General features: G+C 38.2%; 1 protein-coding gene across 2 annotated transcripts; it reads left to right on the top strand.

Annotated features, from left to right (window-relative positions):
• The first annotated feature begins 481 nt into the window (after positions 1–481).
• Positions 482–7,890, top strand: LOC131988135 (eukaryotic translation initiation factor 5A-1-like). Of its 2 annotated transcripts, none has more exons than XM_059353179.1 (5): positions 482–609; positions 1,555–1,722; positions 1,854–1,958; positions 3,305–3,439; positions 4,823–7,890. In XM_059353179.1, exons 2-5 carry the CDS (start codon positions 1,561–1,563, stop codon positions 4,880–4,882), a joined length of 462 nt encoding a protein of 153 aa, XP_059209162.1. In that variant the 5' UTR covers positions 482–609; positions 1,555–1,560; the 3' UTR covers positions 4,883–7,890. The 2 variants fall into 2 exon arrangements, with proteins under 2 accessions (XP_059209162.1, XP_059209163.1); XM_059353180.1 differs by lacking the exon at positions 482–609 and adding an exon at positions 1,315–1,458.
• The last annotated feature ends 8,790 nt before the right edge of the window (positions 7,891–16,680 follow it).

Raw genomic sequence — 16,680 nt, 5'->3', positions numbered from 1 at the left:
TGTAAAGTGATTATAGCCTAGAGATCAAGTAAATGTAGGGTCGTGAAAGTTCGAGGTGGCAGTTACACTGGAGAGTGTAAAAAAGATAAACAATAGCTACTCAATAAAATTGAGGCAACAGATTGCACTCAATATTATTTACTAAATCTAACTACGTTACAAGTTGAGTGAATAACAACTTAACCGGAAGTGCCTGTCAATTAAAAACGGACTAATTCTATTGTGTTGGATTCATTCAAAATTCTCTTGATTTAGAATTACAAACACATAAAGATTATATTTAATGTGATCAAAATGAGCAGATTCTATCTCAAACATTTTTATATTAAGGTTACTTAAACAACTGCCTCAAACTCAAGGACGCATTTATATTTAATACATTTTATCAAATATATTTATGTGTTAATTTTTAGTAAAATGAAATGACTACAGAATCATTTATTACAGTGTACAGGTGCGCGCGGCTCACGCCGGCAGCCACTGCGCCGAGTCCCTCCCCCCGCACCTCGTAACCGGAGCCGGTACCTACCCTCTCTGCTCCTCCTGCGGTACAAAAACTGTACGCGTGCTAAATACCTCTCTCTCTCTTTGATGTAAGCAAGAGACAAGGTAAGTTAAACGTAGACGCTTTTAAGTAGCATTTTCTTTTTTTTCAACGGAGTTAACGTTAAATAAGCTGTTGTTTTGCGGTGTAGTGACGCATAATGTAATGCACGGTAATGGGAGACATTTGTCGACTCGGTAGTTAATGAATAACGTGTAAGCGAGGCGGTGTTTGGTGGGGGATTGAAAGTCACACAGTACTTTAGCTAACATTAGCAACAGTCTTGTTAGCTCCTGTCAATGGGTGTGGGTAGTGTTAGCAAGCTAGTTGAGCTAACGATGACAGAAAACTAAAGCTAGCTTTACCGTGTAACATGCTCCGCTGGCCCAGATGCCACGTGACATGGCTAACTTAGCTTTCTAACCTAAGCTACCTAGCCACACTGACGCTAACTTGAGGCATTTTAGATAACTTTATGAAGGAAATGGACTACTAAGGAAGCTAACACGTTTAATAATTCGTCAGTTATTTCCCCATGCGCTGTAAAAAGTTTGAGCTGACACACATTAGCACACCTTAGCAAATGGCGTTAGCTATTAGCTTTTCGGATAGTTTGCCAACGAAACGTGGTCGCTCCACCCTAGATGATTTTGTACAAAGGTGTGGGGAATTAATATTGAAGTTGGAGCACATCTTGAGAGTGTATCAGCGTTAGCTTGGATAGATGTAACATAACGTCGAGCAGGCACTTTTAGTTATAATCTTCATCTCTCACTTCAGGAAATAGATTCTGAAGGCCCAGCCGCTGACAGCTGTTTGGGTGTCTGGTCAGCTGGTCTTTGTTGTAGTCGTAGTTCTATGTTTACACACGAGTGTTACAAACCCGTGCCCACCAGCTACCACACACCCAAAATGTGATTGTTTTTCTTATATTTGCACTGGTTGTTCTTATTACCACGTGTATCCTTAAGGCGAATGTCACATCTCTTGTTTGTTCTTGTGTTCAACAGCTTATCATGGCAGATGAAGATTTTGGAGCTGCGGATTCTGGGGCCTCTGCATCATTCCCAATTCAGTGCTCTGCACTGAGGAAGAATGGCTTTGTCCTTCTGAAAGGTCGTCCCTGTAAGATCGTTGAAATGAGTACCTCTAAAACTGGCAAGCATGGACATGCCAAGGTAAAACCTCCTTGTGCATCCTTTGGAATGCAGAGCTTAAGGCACTTTTGTTATTTAGCAAGATGTTTTACAAGTAACTCAATGCTCACTTGACCCAAGACCAGATCTAATAACTTCTGTTTTTTTCACAGGTTCACCTTGTAGGAATTGACCTCTTTACTAATAAGAAGTATGAAGATATCTGCCCATCTACCCATAACATGGATGTCCCAAATGTTAAAAGGAAAGACTTCCAGGTGAGATGTCAATATCAATGGGGTATGTGACATTTGTATTTGTGTACTGGATACTGTCAGTTGGAACAAGTCTGTACACAAACTAAATAATTATTTCCATGTTTTTTTCATTTGGTGTTTTGGCATTTTTCCATTCCATTTTTCCATTTCCCGCGATATTTTAAATTTTATATAACCTGTTTCACATTGAAAAAGTTTGAGGCTAAATGGGTGTGTCCCAATGCGTCAGAGCTGAGCTGTTGTGAAATGATAGAGAGGTTTCAAACTGGTTGAGCAGGTTTTGTCTTGGCCAACAAGCAATCTTCTGCCCTCGTTAGAGGTTGTTAGAGGGTTTCTGTGTCGCGTAGGTTAATTGGTGACTCTAAATAGCCTGTAGGTTTATGTGAATGAATTGTCTTCCGGACTACCACAGAGTTGACTTGGAGACAACCAGTAAAGCACCTAAAACCACCTAAAGCCCAATGTCACCCCACCCTGCAGGTGCCTTATTTAGTGGTTACAGGGAATGAATGAATGGAAAACATGTTATTTCTTAATTTAGTAAATAATATTAGAAAGTGTCAAGAAAAAAATCCATGCCTGTCTCATTGGCAGGCAATGAAAAAAAAGAGTACATTTCAGACCCGGCATATTCCACAGTGACTCGTGTATATGACATGTTCTCGTCCTATGAAGCAGTCCCAGAGGCCAGGTTTTATTCTCAGGGTGGCGGAGTAGAGTAAAGCCCGACTGGTGTGTTTTTTTTTTTTTTTTTAAAGTGATACTCATTTTAGAGGGGGGAGATTAATTGATAACTGATATGGAGGCCAGCATAGTAATTTTTTTTGAGCTGGAATGAAAAAAGAACTTTATGTGGATTTTTAACCTATTTTTCACCACTCTTCATTGTTATACATGATACGCACAATGAATTACATTGTCAGCCAATTCTATGAATGATAACTGAAAAGATGAAGGGTAAATGGGAATAAAATGGCGAAATAAGCATCATTACTGTTTAGTTTCAGTGAATTGCTGACTATTAAAAAGAATTTTAAAAAATCAATAGCTAACACCATTTTTCAATCATGCCAAGCAACATTTTCTGCATTATATATTGTGTTAAAGTTTTCATAATGGCACATATTGGACAGCATACACCTAACGGTAGGCCTTTTGAAGGGCCAATATCTGCTGATGATATCTGTTAACTGATACATCTGTCCGGTCTCAGCTTTAGAGTGGCAGTCCCCTCTAAAGTGTTTTTTTTTTTTTTTTTTTTTTTTTTCTTCAAAGTGGAAGACTTCCTACCCAATATTGTTTTTAAACGTGAACTGTTTTTCTTCTTTCTCTGATGGCACATTCAGGTATTGGACGTCAGTGCTGACAGTTACTTGTCCCTGATGGCTGATGATGGATCAACCAGAGAAGACCTTAAACTGCAAGACAATGATTTGGGTGCTGAAATCCAAAAGAAGCTTGACAATGAAGAAAACTTTATGGTGAGTTTATGTGGTCTGAGGGTAGAAATACAGTCTTCCTTCTATTTGTGGCTGAACTCTTAACAGTAAACCGTTGCTTAGCTGATCATCTGTTGCATTTGAATGTAGTAAAAAAACAACTGTTCAGTGTAAAGCTAGAACGATATGTAAATATGTTGGTTTGTGTGAAATGCATTGTACTATCATTCAAATCCACTTTCCAGTGCTTGCAAGTTGTCAGCAGTTTTTTATTTACTTAATGTGCATAATAGGCCTATAATACTGAATGGGGGGGGAATTAACATCATGCTGTAAGTTGGTGTAAGCAACCATAGATAAGATACTGCATTTGAGATTTGACTCGTCTCTGTGCATCCACGAATGGTAATGATCTACTAGTTTACAAATCCAGTGTATTTAGAAATGCAGACTTTTCTATGAAACTGCTGCAACATGCTTAATTTCAAACCATGAAATAAGTTTTTTGATAAATGTGAGGAATGGATATTAGTTACTAGGTCTTGGTTTTAAATGGATATTGATTTGTTAAATTCGGAGATCGATCTTTATATAAATTTGTATATTCCCGTGTCTGTGTGAAGCTTTTTTTGGCCAACCTTCCTCCCCATAGATGCATGATTTCAACCCCGTTAATCTCTCATTGCTCCTCGTTAGTCTCGCGTGACTCTAAAGGCCTATATGACGTAGTTTTCAGGGAGAAAAGATGAACTGACTGCAACCATGCGATCACTTTTTAAACACTAAGTTCTAAAAATACTAACAGAAAAGAGGTTAGACAAGCTTGTCCTTCATCTTCCACTGCAACAATCTCTCTTATTTTGACCTTGTTTATTAAAGCCATCACAATTGTGCTTTTAAAGACACCCCGCTGCCGCAATATTTTGCTATTTTACGCTAGTAGCTAACGATAGCTGGCTGCTGTTCCAGCTGCTCAGAGGGGCCACAGTAACGTTACACTGTGAAGGTCTGAATATTCAGAACTGTGTATTCCAACAGCGATTTGGCGCTCGCAGCAAATATTTACGAGTGCTTAAATGAAAGCACTGCAAAACCTAAAGGCAGATGTCTGGTTGCATTTTGGATACCAAAAATCTCAGAATACTATTCTTCGGATACTAAGTGTATTTTATTGGCAATACTGAAAGTTCTCTATAATGAAAATTTGTTGTGCCTTTTCAATCCAGCTTCTCTAGACAATATCCCTTGCTTTGACTGGGGATTCAAAGCCTTTAAGTTGAGAAAAATACTTTTAATAATTAATTTAATTATTTTTTTTTAAACATTTTGGCATGTTGATTAAGCAAGTCTTGCTAGGTAAACTCAATACTCTGCTTGGGGGGTGTGACACTTTGTCCAGATTTTAATTTTCTTCCCTCTATTCAGGTCACTGTGTTGCAAGCCATGGGTGAAGAACAGATTACGGGAATTAAGACCATGACTTAATGTGTCCAGGACAGCGCTGGAGAACACACAGTCCCATTCTCCAGTATGGCTTTGAAGCTTCACCAAAGCTACTGGCCTTCACCCCGCATCTCCACCAGTTTTTCTCGTCTTCTGATATCTGGAAACTGGACTGGGTCAGCTTCTTCTACTTTACCTTGGGGTCAGGGCATTCTCTTCAAGCAATGAAGTTGTCCTGTTGTCATCGCAGCTTACCTTTCAATGGCTACTGATATTATTCCAGGAATTCCTGATAACATTCCAGCAATTCACAACATTCTTTATAGATCATGGGTGATTGTTTTTTTTTATTTTGTCTATTACTTTTTAAATCCCTCTTAGCTCTTGAGTTGTCGGCAAGCGTGTATTTCAAGGCTTATTTGCAGCTGAGGTGCTGCGCCTTGCTTCAAACATAAATTCTCCCCTAAAAGGATGATTATATCTTCTATTGGATGACCTCAAGTAAGTTCTGGCACTACTTGGTACTCTGCTCAGACCCAGAACCTAGAAGCATAACTTAATTAATGGCTGGAATATGCCTTTCTGCCTTTGACAAAATATATGCATGCATACGCACAAACATAATTGACACATTTCTAGCAGCTATGAATTATTGTAACCAGCTTCATTTTATTTACTCTACATTTCAACTGCAGATCTTGACTAGATTTCTACAGCATCTAGTCCGACTCAATAAGATCAGTCGTTTGTAGCAGGGAACTCTGGTGTCTCAGCAGTGCTGAAGCCAAACAGGCCTGGAAGGGGAGGTTGGGTGGGGTCATTTTCTCTTCTATGCTATGAAACCTTTTCCTTTCACTTGAGGCCTTTTATGAGCTGAGATATGTGTAGAAAATGATTTTGAAAGAACACTGAAAACCTTAACTATTAGCAACACCATTAGCTAAAGATGACAAGTTCTTGGCACACAACTTTACATTTTACATCCTCTAGGACAGAGCCAAACCTAGATGGTAGTTCCGTTTAATTATCCACGTCATCTTGTCATGGGAGACGGTGGTGCCCCAAAACAGATGAGTGGTACCATGGAGCTATGTTTTGAGTTGCAGGTGGGGGAAAAAGTACTTAATAGAGAAATACATTTGGGAATTGTAGGTTTGTTTGCAGTTTAATGGGATTTTTAAGCATTTTGTGCAGAGTTTGCACTCAAAAATGGAATGTGGGTCACAATATGTTTTATGTAATAAAATACCAAATTTGCTAAATGGTGGTTCTCTACGTTTACATTCACACAATAAAATTGTTATTTAGAGACATCAGGTAATTGCAAGAAAATCAGAATGCGTTTACATGCACTGCATTAACGTGGTCGCTGTAGAATCTGCATTTCCATGCAGGTAGTCAGATTTCTCCCCTACCTCCAATCATTAAATGAAAACTGTAAAATTAGTTAAAAGTATTTGCAATATATTTGAAGCGCTTTTTTCTTCTCTTTCTATTTCTGATCTGAGCATTTGCACTAATTGTGCATTGAGGGGTTGTGTGTTAAGAAATGTGCTGTGGAAATACTTAGACTTGTTTGTTTTAGTCGGACTTTAGATTTTTGCTACTTTTTGCATTGTCACAGCAATACCTTTCCTACTTCAAATTTTGATCATGAATCTGTTCTTGTAAAAATCAGTTAAGTGTGTATAAATAGCCAAGAAAAATTGTTTCTCTGGCTGAGATCCCTCAATCCCTTACAGTCGGTAAGGAAAGTGTTTACAATACATTTTATGGCATCTGATTACTGCCAAAAGTTGACAATAATCAGATGACTGTGTAAGTGTGTAAGCACTGATAGTAATATTATAATTGGAAGGTTCTGTCCAGCTTTCAAGTTGTCCTTTTTGTACAACAGCAGCCGGTCTGTTATTTTTGTTCTAACTTCAGTCCAGTCCTTCAGTATTTTTTTTTTTTAATTTCTGTCAAGACACCAAAGTAATCCACTGAATGATGTATTGTGCATTAATTTTGTTTCTCATTCCATTCTTGTACAGTGTGTGGTGTTCTGCTTGAAAACTATCATGTTAGGAGCTCTGGAAGCACAACAGTGGCTTCCAACTCTGGCTTTTTCTTCTAGCCATCTAAATGTTTAATTGTGATACAAAACAGCACAGCAAAACCCTGGAATGCAAGACCAAAGGTGGAAGCCACATGTATGTGCTACTAGTACATTTATTGAGTATTCATTCCTTTTTTCAAGCAGGAGAAGCATTCATCTAGCAAATTAACACATTAAAGGCAGCAGTATAGTAGAAACATTGACATGCGCCACACAGTCTCATGACTGAGATCCTATTGCATATGGGGCACATGGAAGACAACTTGAAGTCCTTGCTTGCATTGATATGCAAATAATTCCTCTCACAAATTCAGCCTGCAGTTCTGCAAACTGATCTTATCCTCTGGGAATGAAGGGCCTAAAGATGGTGTGTTAAACCTAACCTGTTATATGCAAATTGCAGTAAAAGCTCTCGAGGTAGTAAATAAAGTTGGCCAAGAATTAAACTTGTTTGATCAGCGAGTTCTGTCCTTCATTTTGGTTGCAAACTTACCATTGTGCCTGTGAAAACCAGATTTAGTTCCTAGTATACTGCTTCCTTAAATATATGGCTAGATTTCCAAATGTCTCCAAATCATAATGTCCAATCAGTAGTGTAATTTAATAGTTGTAGCATGAGGTTTGTGAATCATTCTCCCTCCACAGCCCTAATAGAACTTAAAGCCATATTTGTACTCTGTTACACGTGTCTATAACAAAGGTCACGAGCAGGGAAATTGAATGCTTTTTAACTTCAGTTCCCTTCAATGAATCATCTGCCCTGGCCTCTGATATGTAGCACTCTAATTCAGTTTGAAAAAAATGTTTACACTGTAAAGGAGATGTTTTGTCCTTGTTGGCTTCACATGCTGATCCGAGGGCAGATTTTCTCAGGGCTCCAAACAGAGTGTTAGGAGATATGTTACTTTAACGTTCAACAGTGGGATAATAAATTGGATTAAAAAACAAACATTTTTTACTTTGATTAATTTGTCTCTCAAGTCTGAGCTACTCTGGTATTAGAGAATGTTACATTTCCTATTGTTCCCACACACATCTTCTCTGGTGCCTCTCATCAAAGAGATAATCTGCTTCATGTTTCCTCTTTCTGTCCTTAAACTGCTATTTCAATTTTGGTTTATTTGTATATATAGACCACAGGTACAGTGTATTGAGTTAAAACAGGGAAGGGTAGTTGAATTTCTCCTGTCTATGCATGTTTCTGGTGAATGCTGGGAAATGGGCTTTGGGTAAGACACGTAGGCTCCTCTGTTTTAACTAATGTATGACTACTGTCTTAAAAATCCCAACTGTCAGTTTTTATTGTATAGGCAAAATAAAGTTAATTCAGATGCTACTGGCTACATTTGTCAACTGTTTTATTTCATCCAAATACATAGTTGAGCATCCATACCAACAGATGGACCCAAAGGTATAGACACTATACAGGTGCATCTCAATAAATTAGAATATCATGGAAAAGTTATATATGTATATATATATGTCTATGATGGTACCTAGTCAAGAACATGATTTCACGATATCAATAATCTTTCTGAGAGGATTACAAACGTCATCGCAGTAAAACTGCAAAAATGGAAACCCGAACAGACAATACACACCAACTCTGAAATGAGCAATAACGTTATGTCCCAACAGCACGCCGAGGAGAACAGGTATGTGCGTAGTCAAGTTATCACCTGTGTTAAAATGTAGTAAGTGTAAAATAGCGTGCATTTGTCCAAAGTTGTTCATTTCACTCCTCCTAACAACAACACTGACCTTAACCTACCGACTTCCTTTGGATTTCTGATTGGCTTCCGGCTGCTGGGCTCAACCAATCCATGTTATTCAGACCTCCATGAAATCAATCAGAATAAACCAATAATAATCTTTAAAAAAAAAAAAATCCCATAGTGAATATTTCTTTGCATCTCTCAGTACTCCAGTGCTGTACTTAAGTAAAATTTGAGTTACCTGAGTATTTCAATATCATGCTACTTTATACTGCTACTCCATTGCACCTCAGAGGGAAATAGTGCACATTTTACTGCATTTCATTTGTCTAACACATTTAGTGACTCACTACCTCCTCCTGTCCAGTGAAAACCATGTATCTCCCCATGTGTCCTTTAAAAAAATATATATATATATTTTTGAGATAAATATGTTCCTGTATGTGTTGAGAAAAATTGCAAAGCTGAAAACAGCCCCAATATCTCAATATCAATATCCAACAATATCTAAAGAAGCTACAGTAACAGCACAGCATAAACATCTATGACAATAAAATGCAACATACACGATATTGCAGCAGGAATATTAATTCCAAAACATAAGTTAAAATACTGACGGGGAACATTTTACTGCACAATTAAAACTTTTACTTCTCATACTTTAGACTTTTCTGATGATACTTTCATACTTCACTTACATTGGTTCTGAATCCAGGACTTTTACTGTAGTGGAGTATTTGTACTGTGTGACTTTAATACTTTTATATAATTAAAGGATCTGAATAGCTTTTCCACCACTGTATGCCAAATATTGCAAGAAACTACTGTATATGTCACAAGATGCATTGATGTTAAATGTGCAGTAGATGGCAGTGAAGCATCACTTTTAAGCCAAAATTGTTCTTGGTTCGTCTGTATTCATTCAAGTTTTGGATATCTACTTTTACAAGCTCAAGTGCAGATCAAAACAATAGTAGTAGTGATTTGCTTTTTTTTATTTTTTTTTTTTTAGAAAGCCATGCACTTGCTATAGCATTGAAGAACTAAATCCATGTTGACTAGCTGTGCATGATGGCACCCACACATGGCAACAACAGATTTAAAAAGATTACTATTATTATGGAAATCATGCCGTGTTTGCACTTTAGCAATGATGAAGTAGCCCATAGGGCACTCAGATGCAGCTCTGTTATTTAGAAAGGACCGTGTCAATCATCACAATGCCCCCTTTACAAACAAGGCCACCTCCTCTCAACCTGGCCTCTTTATGAAATGTATTTGATTTGGAAAACACGTTTTGGAGGTCGACATGATTTTCCTGTGGGATGGGGGTCAGTTTTACGCAATCAATCAAATTTTTTTTTTATCACAGAACTGGGATGGGGCTTGAAAAAAATCAACGGGAGTGGGTGGACAGGAATTATAATCACAGAAGGTTTTTTATATATAAGTTAATACTACCACTGACAGACAGCAGTTGTATTTAGAAAAAGTTTAGGGCCCCCTGGCCAGTGTTTTATGTTTTTGTGCCCCTTAGAAAAAAGCATTATTGCTTCTAAAGATCCACTCCCGTGTCACCCTCACCTCTGCAGGTTACACACTCACCTGCTTTTCCCCACAACCCAGTGAACAAGACACCTTGTGGTCCCCACAGACCGAACCCATTAGGGGCCCCTCATGACCATTACCGAGAAACCTTGACTGCTTCTTTCCTCCAAGACTGTTTTACTGGGATTGTCTGAACTCTTTCAAGGCCTGGTGAGGAGATTGAGTCAGGGATTGAAGGAGGTTTTACTGGCTATTCCACACTGTTTCAAACCTGTTTCTCCAGGCGGTGAAGCTGCTGGATTCCTGCCCGATGTTTGGAGGACATGAAGTGGTTTGATTGGAGATTTGATAGAGTTTCGCGGTAGGCGGCTTCTCTTGTAAGTCAGGGAAAACACCACACACAGACATAGGCTTCATATATCAACACTGGGGTAGCACCAAGTTTAAAGTAGTGCGATTACATAACTGCAGGACCTATGTCTCGAAACAGCATGGGATGGGGAAAGAGCGGAGATCAAAGCGCAAGTGTGAACTGTGTGCTTTTATTGAAACTCTGCGGGATTAACTGTGTGTGCAAAAGAGTTTAGAGGAAATATATTTAGCTACCTTCAGTTTCTTCCAACTGCTTCCTTTCAGTCCCACATGTAACTGCATTATTGCCGGAGACAGGAAAACAAGTCTTACCAGACTACCTGCTTTCATGTCTGTGTGATTCTGTCTGTGTGACGGATGAATGTGTTTGAATGCAATGGTGTGGTTATTTATGTATGGTGTGCGTAGAATCTATGCATGTAGCCAACATGTGTGCGTCTGTGTTAGCGAGGCTCAGAGTGTTTTTGAAGATCAGAGGCGTTATTGAATCCAGAAGTTGAAGTTCAAAAAAAAAAAGTTGGGGAGAAAGAGCACTTCATCTCAGCCTCTGACAGGATTTGGAGGACTGGTGGAGGACAGGAGGAGCTGTTTTATCCTCCTTTCATGTGCTCAATCCTGCTGAGAGAGGAGCAGTAGGGAAGGTTTCTTCATGTGTGTGAGTCGATTAAGTGGATTGTGATATATAGAAGTATTCATGTCTTAACATACACACAAGTTAACATACACCTTTTTCTTTAGCTACGGCAGCAATACAGAGGAAACAAAATGACATATAATGACTGATTTTTGCATTGGATTTTGGATCATTGCAGAAAAAAAAAGCTTTGTGGCAAACAATCATTTCTGAAGCTTACGTTTTTTGTTCAGCAGGATAATATTCACAAATGAACGCCACTTTTATGATGTTTGAGAGGTTAATGCAGCTGGCAGAAGTAAAAAGTAAAATCTACAAGAGTTTACAAGACCACTGAAAAACTTGGCTAGAGGCTGTAAGGCAGACTAGTGAGAGAGTTCCTGTCCGTGTCCGGTATAATGACGTTTAATGTCCCCGACAACCACTGTGGTCTCTTTTAGCAACTGGCCTGTTTAGGACAGAAGAAAACAACAACGAAACAACTTAAAAACAAAACAATAACATCTCTCGTTAACCGATTGTGTTAACCACAGACCTTATTTCAGGCATTTAAGCACCATCCCATTCAAAATCCTCATTGAGTTTGAGAGGATAGACCCCACGGTGCTAAAATCCTAACCTACTTCTTTGTCTAAGAACTAATTCCTGTGTCTTATGTGGCTCAATGGATGGCAATTTTGGTTTGTCAGTTGATATTTCTCTTTGGTCTTGACTGAAATATCTTCATAACTATATGATGGATGGCCTTGAAATTTGTACAGAAAGTCACCATGAGGTTATAGTTTTGATTGAAATATCTTCAGCTATTGGATGGATTTTCATGTAATTTGTTACATTTACATTTCAGTTTTTCATGTCCCTTTGACTTTACATATTCAGTTCAAAGTAACCTAACCTAACCTAACCTAAAGTAAAGCAACCTAAAGTAAAGCAACCTAAAACAAAACTTATTAACATTCCCAATAGCCTCAACTTTTCGTCTTTGCATGCTTATTATGTTAACATGCTACCATGACCAAGATAGCATTATACCTGCTAAACAACAGTACATTAGCATTTTTATTGTTAGCATGTTAGGATGCTGATGTTTAGATGTTCAAAGCAAAGCACCATAGCTTCACTAAATGTGGCTGTAGGCTTTAGTCTTGGGTTCAGTTCCCTTTATTGTTTGTGAGATTGTTAAACATACAGGTTGTACAATAATATAGCACATAAATGTTCGCCATCAAGGAAAAAGAATACAACATATACACAAAAATTGAAACATTTAATATATATATATATATATATATATATATATATATATATATATATATATATTGGAGGTGTTTGTGACATACTGATATCATATGAAACTAGAAGATCTAAGGAATCTATAGACACCAGGATATTGTGTTGGGAAGTTGTCGAAATAACGGTGCAAAGTCAGGCTTTTTTTATGTGTCATAAAAATAATTTTTAGAGCAGTGAAGCTTAAAGTTGAGGAAAGTTTGAGAAAATGCTGCCATTGTTGTCGTCCATACATGTTTGATATCAGTTAAGTTCAATTTGACTTATACTGAATACTTATATGAATACTTTGTTGGTCAGTCGGTGGGTTTGACACTTGTTGTGGAGAAATTTTGTAGACACAAAATGCAGTTTAACAGTTAAATCGCAATATATTGTATCGCAATACTCACCATATCGCAAAATGCTTAAAATCGCAATAATATTGTATCGTGACTCAAGTATCAGGATGAAATCTTATAGTGGGGCATCACTCAAAATCTCTCAACAGTCATTGCATTCCCATGGTGTACAGCCCACACTCTCATATTAAGTTAACCGTAGTTTGTTGACCACATTTATTGCATTTGGGATAAAAGAACGATGCAGATCTTCTCTTTGCCGATGGTATGGCAGCCGACTATCTTACCTACTTTGTAAGTTTAAGAATGATTTTGTAATCCAAACGATTATCATTATGAATGCAATGCATACATATTAAACCAAATTTGGAAGCTGTTTTAGACATATTCAGAAGATATTCGGGCCAGGAAATGATGTCAGAAGTAGCTATGGACAACTAGAGACCTCATCTCAACTTTCATTTTGGGGCTACATGTTTTACTCATAAGTGCAGGCTGTGGTCAAGGGATATTCTGTGTCAAATGTTTGCTGGGAACAGTGAGGACGTTGTGCATGGCTGTCTCTGTGTGAGTCTTTGTATGTGCACATTTGTACAAGAATGTGATTAGGACCAGCAGGGTAGGGGAGTGTTCTTTCTTCAGAAATAGTTATGCTAACAGATGTGTTCATTTGAGAATGCCGCTCACAGCATGTACTTTCTATTTTAGTTGACACCCTTCTGTACACTCGTACTGCTGGGAAGGCCCTCATGTTCACCCTGGAAGAATTGGTGAATGAGTTAGAAGGCAGACAATTAAAACGAGACTTTTTTTCTTTTTCCTGTTGCCTTTTTCAGATATCGACAGAACAAAAGATTGTCTCTTTCTGTAGAACAACAAATAATTGTACATTAAGCTTGCCCATGTGGACTACATGTGACACGCAACTCACATACCAGCTACACAAATAAGTGACAAAGCATCAAGTGGTTCCTACTCTAATGTGATTTAGAGAAAATAATGAATCTGATATTATGATATTGCATGATAGAGGAAAAGTGTTTATGGTGTTTATTGAGCAAGAAATATGGAAAATGGACTACTTAAAGTGGCTGTACGCAATTCAGAGCATATCGATTGCCTGCACACGGCTCTCAACATGGCTGAGCTGGCAGCTAACAGTGCTAATACCTACCCAAACAGACCTAAAAACTAGCAACAGTGAGATCAGAGCTAACAGTGTAACGCTGAAGGTCGTCAAGGTGCAATCAGGTGGCAACCTCCTGGTCTGAGCAGCGAAGCGAACCCGGTAACTTAAGCCTGCATCCAACATCGGTTGCAAAAGAACTCCGGTCCTATCTATCTCAATACAAAATGAGACAACTTCTCACTTGATTTATTACCTCAGAAAAAAATTCTAGTGGCAACATTATGTTCTCAATCGCTAGTTTCAAGTCTTCTTCAATAAATTGTGTAAATAATGTTCCCATTTACAAGAAAATAGATTATAAAGAAGCTTATGATTTGGGGTGTGGCTACCTTTCATTGACAGGTCGCTAGCACACTGAGCCAAAAACCATCATGAGAGAAGCAAAACAATGCGTATCCATGGCGCTGTGCACATCTAAATAGCTGTGAACTTATTTGTTGTGTTTTTGTCTCAGAACTTTCACCCTTTCACCGTGAGTTTTCAGTTCATGGAAGTTTATTTGAACATTTTGGTAATTAAAAAATATGTTGTTTGGCGTTCGGTTGTAGTAAAAAACAGTCCAAGGAGTCAGCTGTTCTATTTTTTCCGGTAAGTAACGTACATTTTGTTTTAGCGTTAACAGTTTATTTTTAGATACACATAAATTGGCTGTGGGCGGCTGCAGTTGGTAGATTGGTTGTCCATTGATTGGAAGGTCGGTGGTTCGATCCCTGACCATGGCAGCCTACATTTCGAAGTATCCTTGGGCAAAAAACTGAACCCTAAATGGCTCCCGATGCTGCGTTCATCTGTGTATGAATGAATTCCCAATGGTGGCAGGTGGCACCTTTTAGGGTAGCCTCTGCCACCAGTATGAATGTGAGTGTGAATGGGTGAATGAGCGCAGTCTGTAGTGTAAAGTGCTATGAGTGGTCGCAAAGCGACTAGAAAAGCGTTATAAGTGCAGGTCCATTTTCCATTAATCTACCCCTTGCTCCTCCACAGTCCAAATTTGGTCTCTCCAGGACGTTGCACGTAAAGCAAGATGGTGTCAGCAGTAATGCCGGTATCGATGCTTCAGTCAGGCATTCCACAAACCAATGAGCTTGACACCATTATCTGGCCATTACTCCTGTATATATTTACATAGTAAGTAGTTGTTTACTGCTATAATAATGTTCTGACTGTTATGTAGAGCCCCTTTAAACTCATTACAAATGGATGCTTAAATTAATAACTGCTTGACTAAATTTGGATTTATAGGGAGGAGATCTGAGTTTCTGACCAATAAAGAATATAAACAATACAAAACAAAAAACAAGAACACTTCAATATAAATGTGTATAAGAGTTTAGAGCATAATCCAATAAGTGTACATGTACAATAAATGGTTAATGAATGGCTGTGGATCTTGTGTTTTCCTGGCCAGTCTCTCGATGAATGGAGTTTGAACATTGAGGCTGTTGCCTCAGATGGACCTCTGGTCAAATGCAGTGTGTTGTTTCTGGCCACCTGCTCCCCTCTGGCTCAGCTTTGAACTTCCTTGTGTGTGTGCGCGACCTACAATGTATGTGTGTATATTTGTAAGGGCAGTTAGTAGACTAGTAGTTGGAATGTTGAAAGGTTGTGTCCAACATCTGGAGGTTGACTCTAGCAGGAGGTGGGGAGAGAGAGACCATGAAGAAGAGCTGATGGGAGGTGGGTTGGGGTGGGTCATTATTCAAACCAGATGAGGATAGCTTCTCATATTTGGGGAATAAAAACACTACTTTGAGAACTTTAGCTGAGTGAAAAACATAAAACTGGAGGTGAGAGTGTACGAGAAGTAAATAAATAATTAAAAATAAGGTTGCTAAGCACAATTTCCATATTAAGATATCAAGTGGAAAGACTTTCAGCAGTGAATTTCTAACTCTTTTCGAGAAACACTATTATAACTGATAACTTATTTATTTGTCTCACACATTGTAGCCAAGATGAGCTTCTGTTGATTATGATTTAACTATGTTAAAGCAAACTGTTGCCTTCCTGTGGTCGTTTTACACTCAATATGACTTCAAAGAGATGCAAAAGGATACAAAGAGACTCAAAACAACCACAAAGAGACAAGAAAAACAACCACAAAGAGACACACAATGACTTCAGAGCCACAAAATGACCACAAAAAGAAAAAAGTCAACCATAAAGAGACAGAAACGACAACAAAGACTCTTTAAAGATCACAAGAAGTTACAAAACAACCACGAAAGATTCAAAACAACGGAAAGAAACACAAAATAACCACAAAATGACAAAAAAAACGACCACAAAGAGACACAAACCACCTAATGATATACAAAACAACCACAAAAGGACATCAAATGACCACAGAGACACAGTTAAGGAGACACAAAACGACCATATAGAGACACAAAACAACCTCAAAAAGATGATAAACTACCAAAGACATAAAACCACAATAAGACATACAATTACTACAAAGAGACACAAAACAACCACAAAGAGATGGAAAACAACTACACAGGGACATAAAATGACCACAGAGACACAACTAATGAGACAAAAACGACCATATAGACACAAAACAACCTCAAAAAGATGAAAAACTACCACAAAGAGACAATAAACAATCACAAAGGGATGCAAAACCAATACAGGGGGACACAAAATG

Source organism: Centropristis striata, chromosome 16 (genome assembly GCF_030273125.1).
Source record: "Centropristis striata isolate RG_2023a ecotype Rhode Island chromosome 16, C.striata_1.0, whole genome shotgun sequence".
NCBI lineage: Eukaryota > Metazoa > Chordata > Actinopteri > Perciformes > Serranidae > Centropristis > Centropristis striata.
The sequence above is the reverse complement of the archived record's forward strand: the minus strand, read 5'-3'. Positions and strand labels throughout refer to the sequence as shown.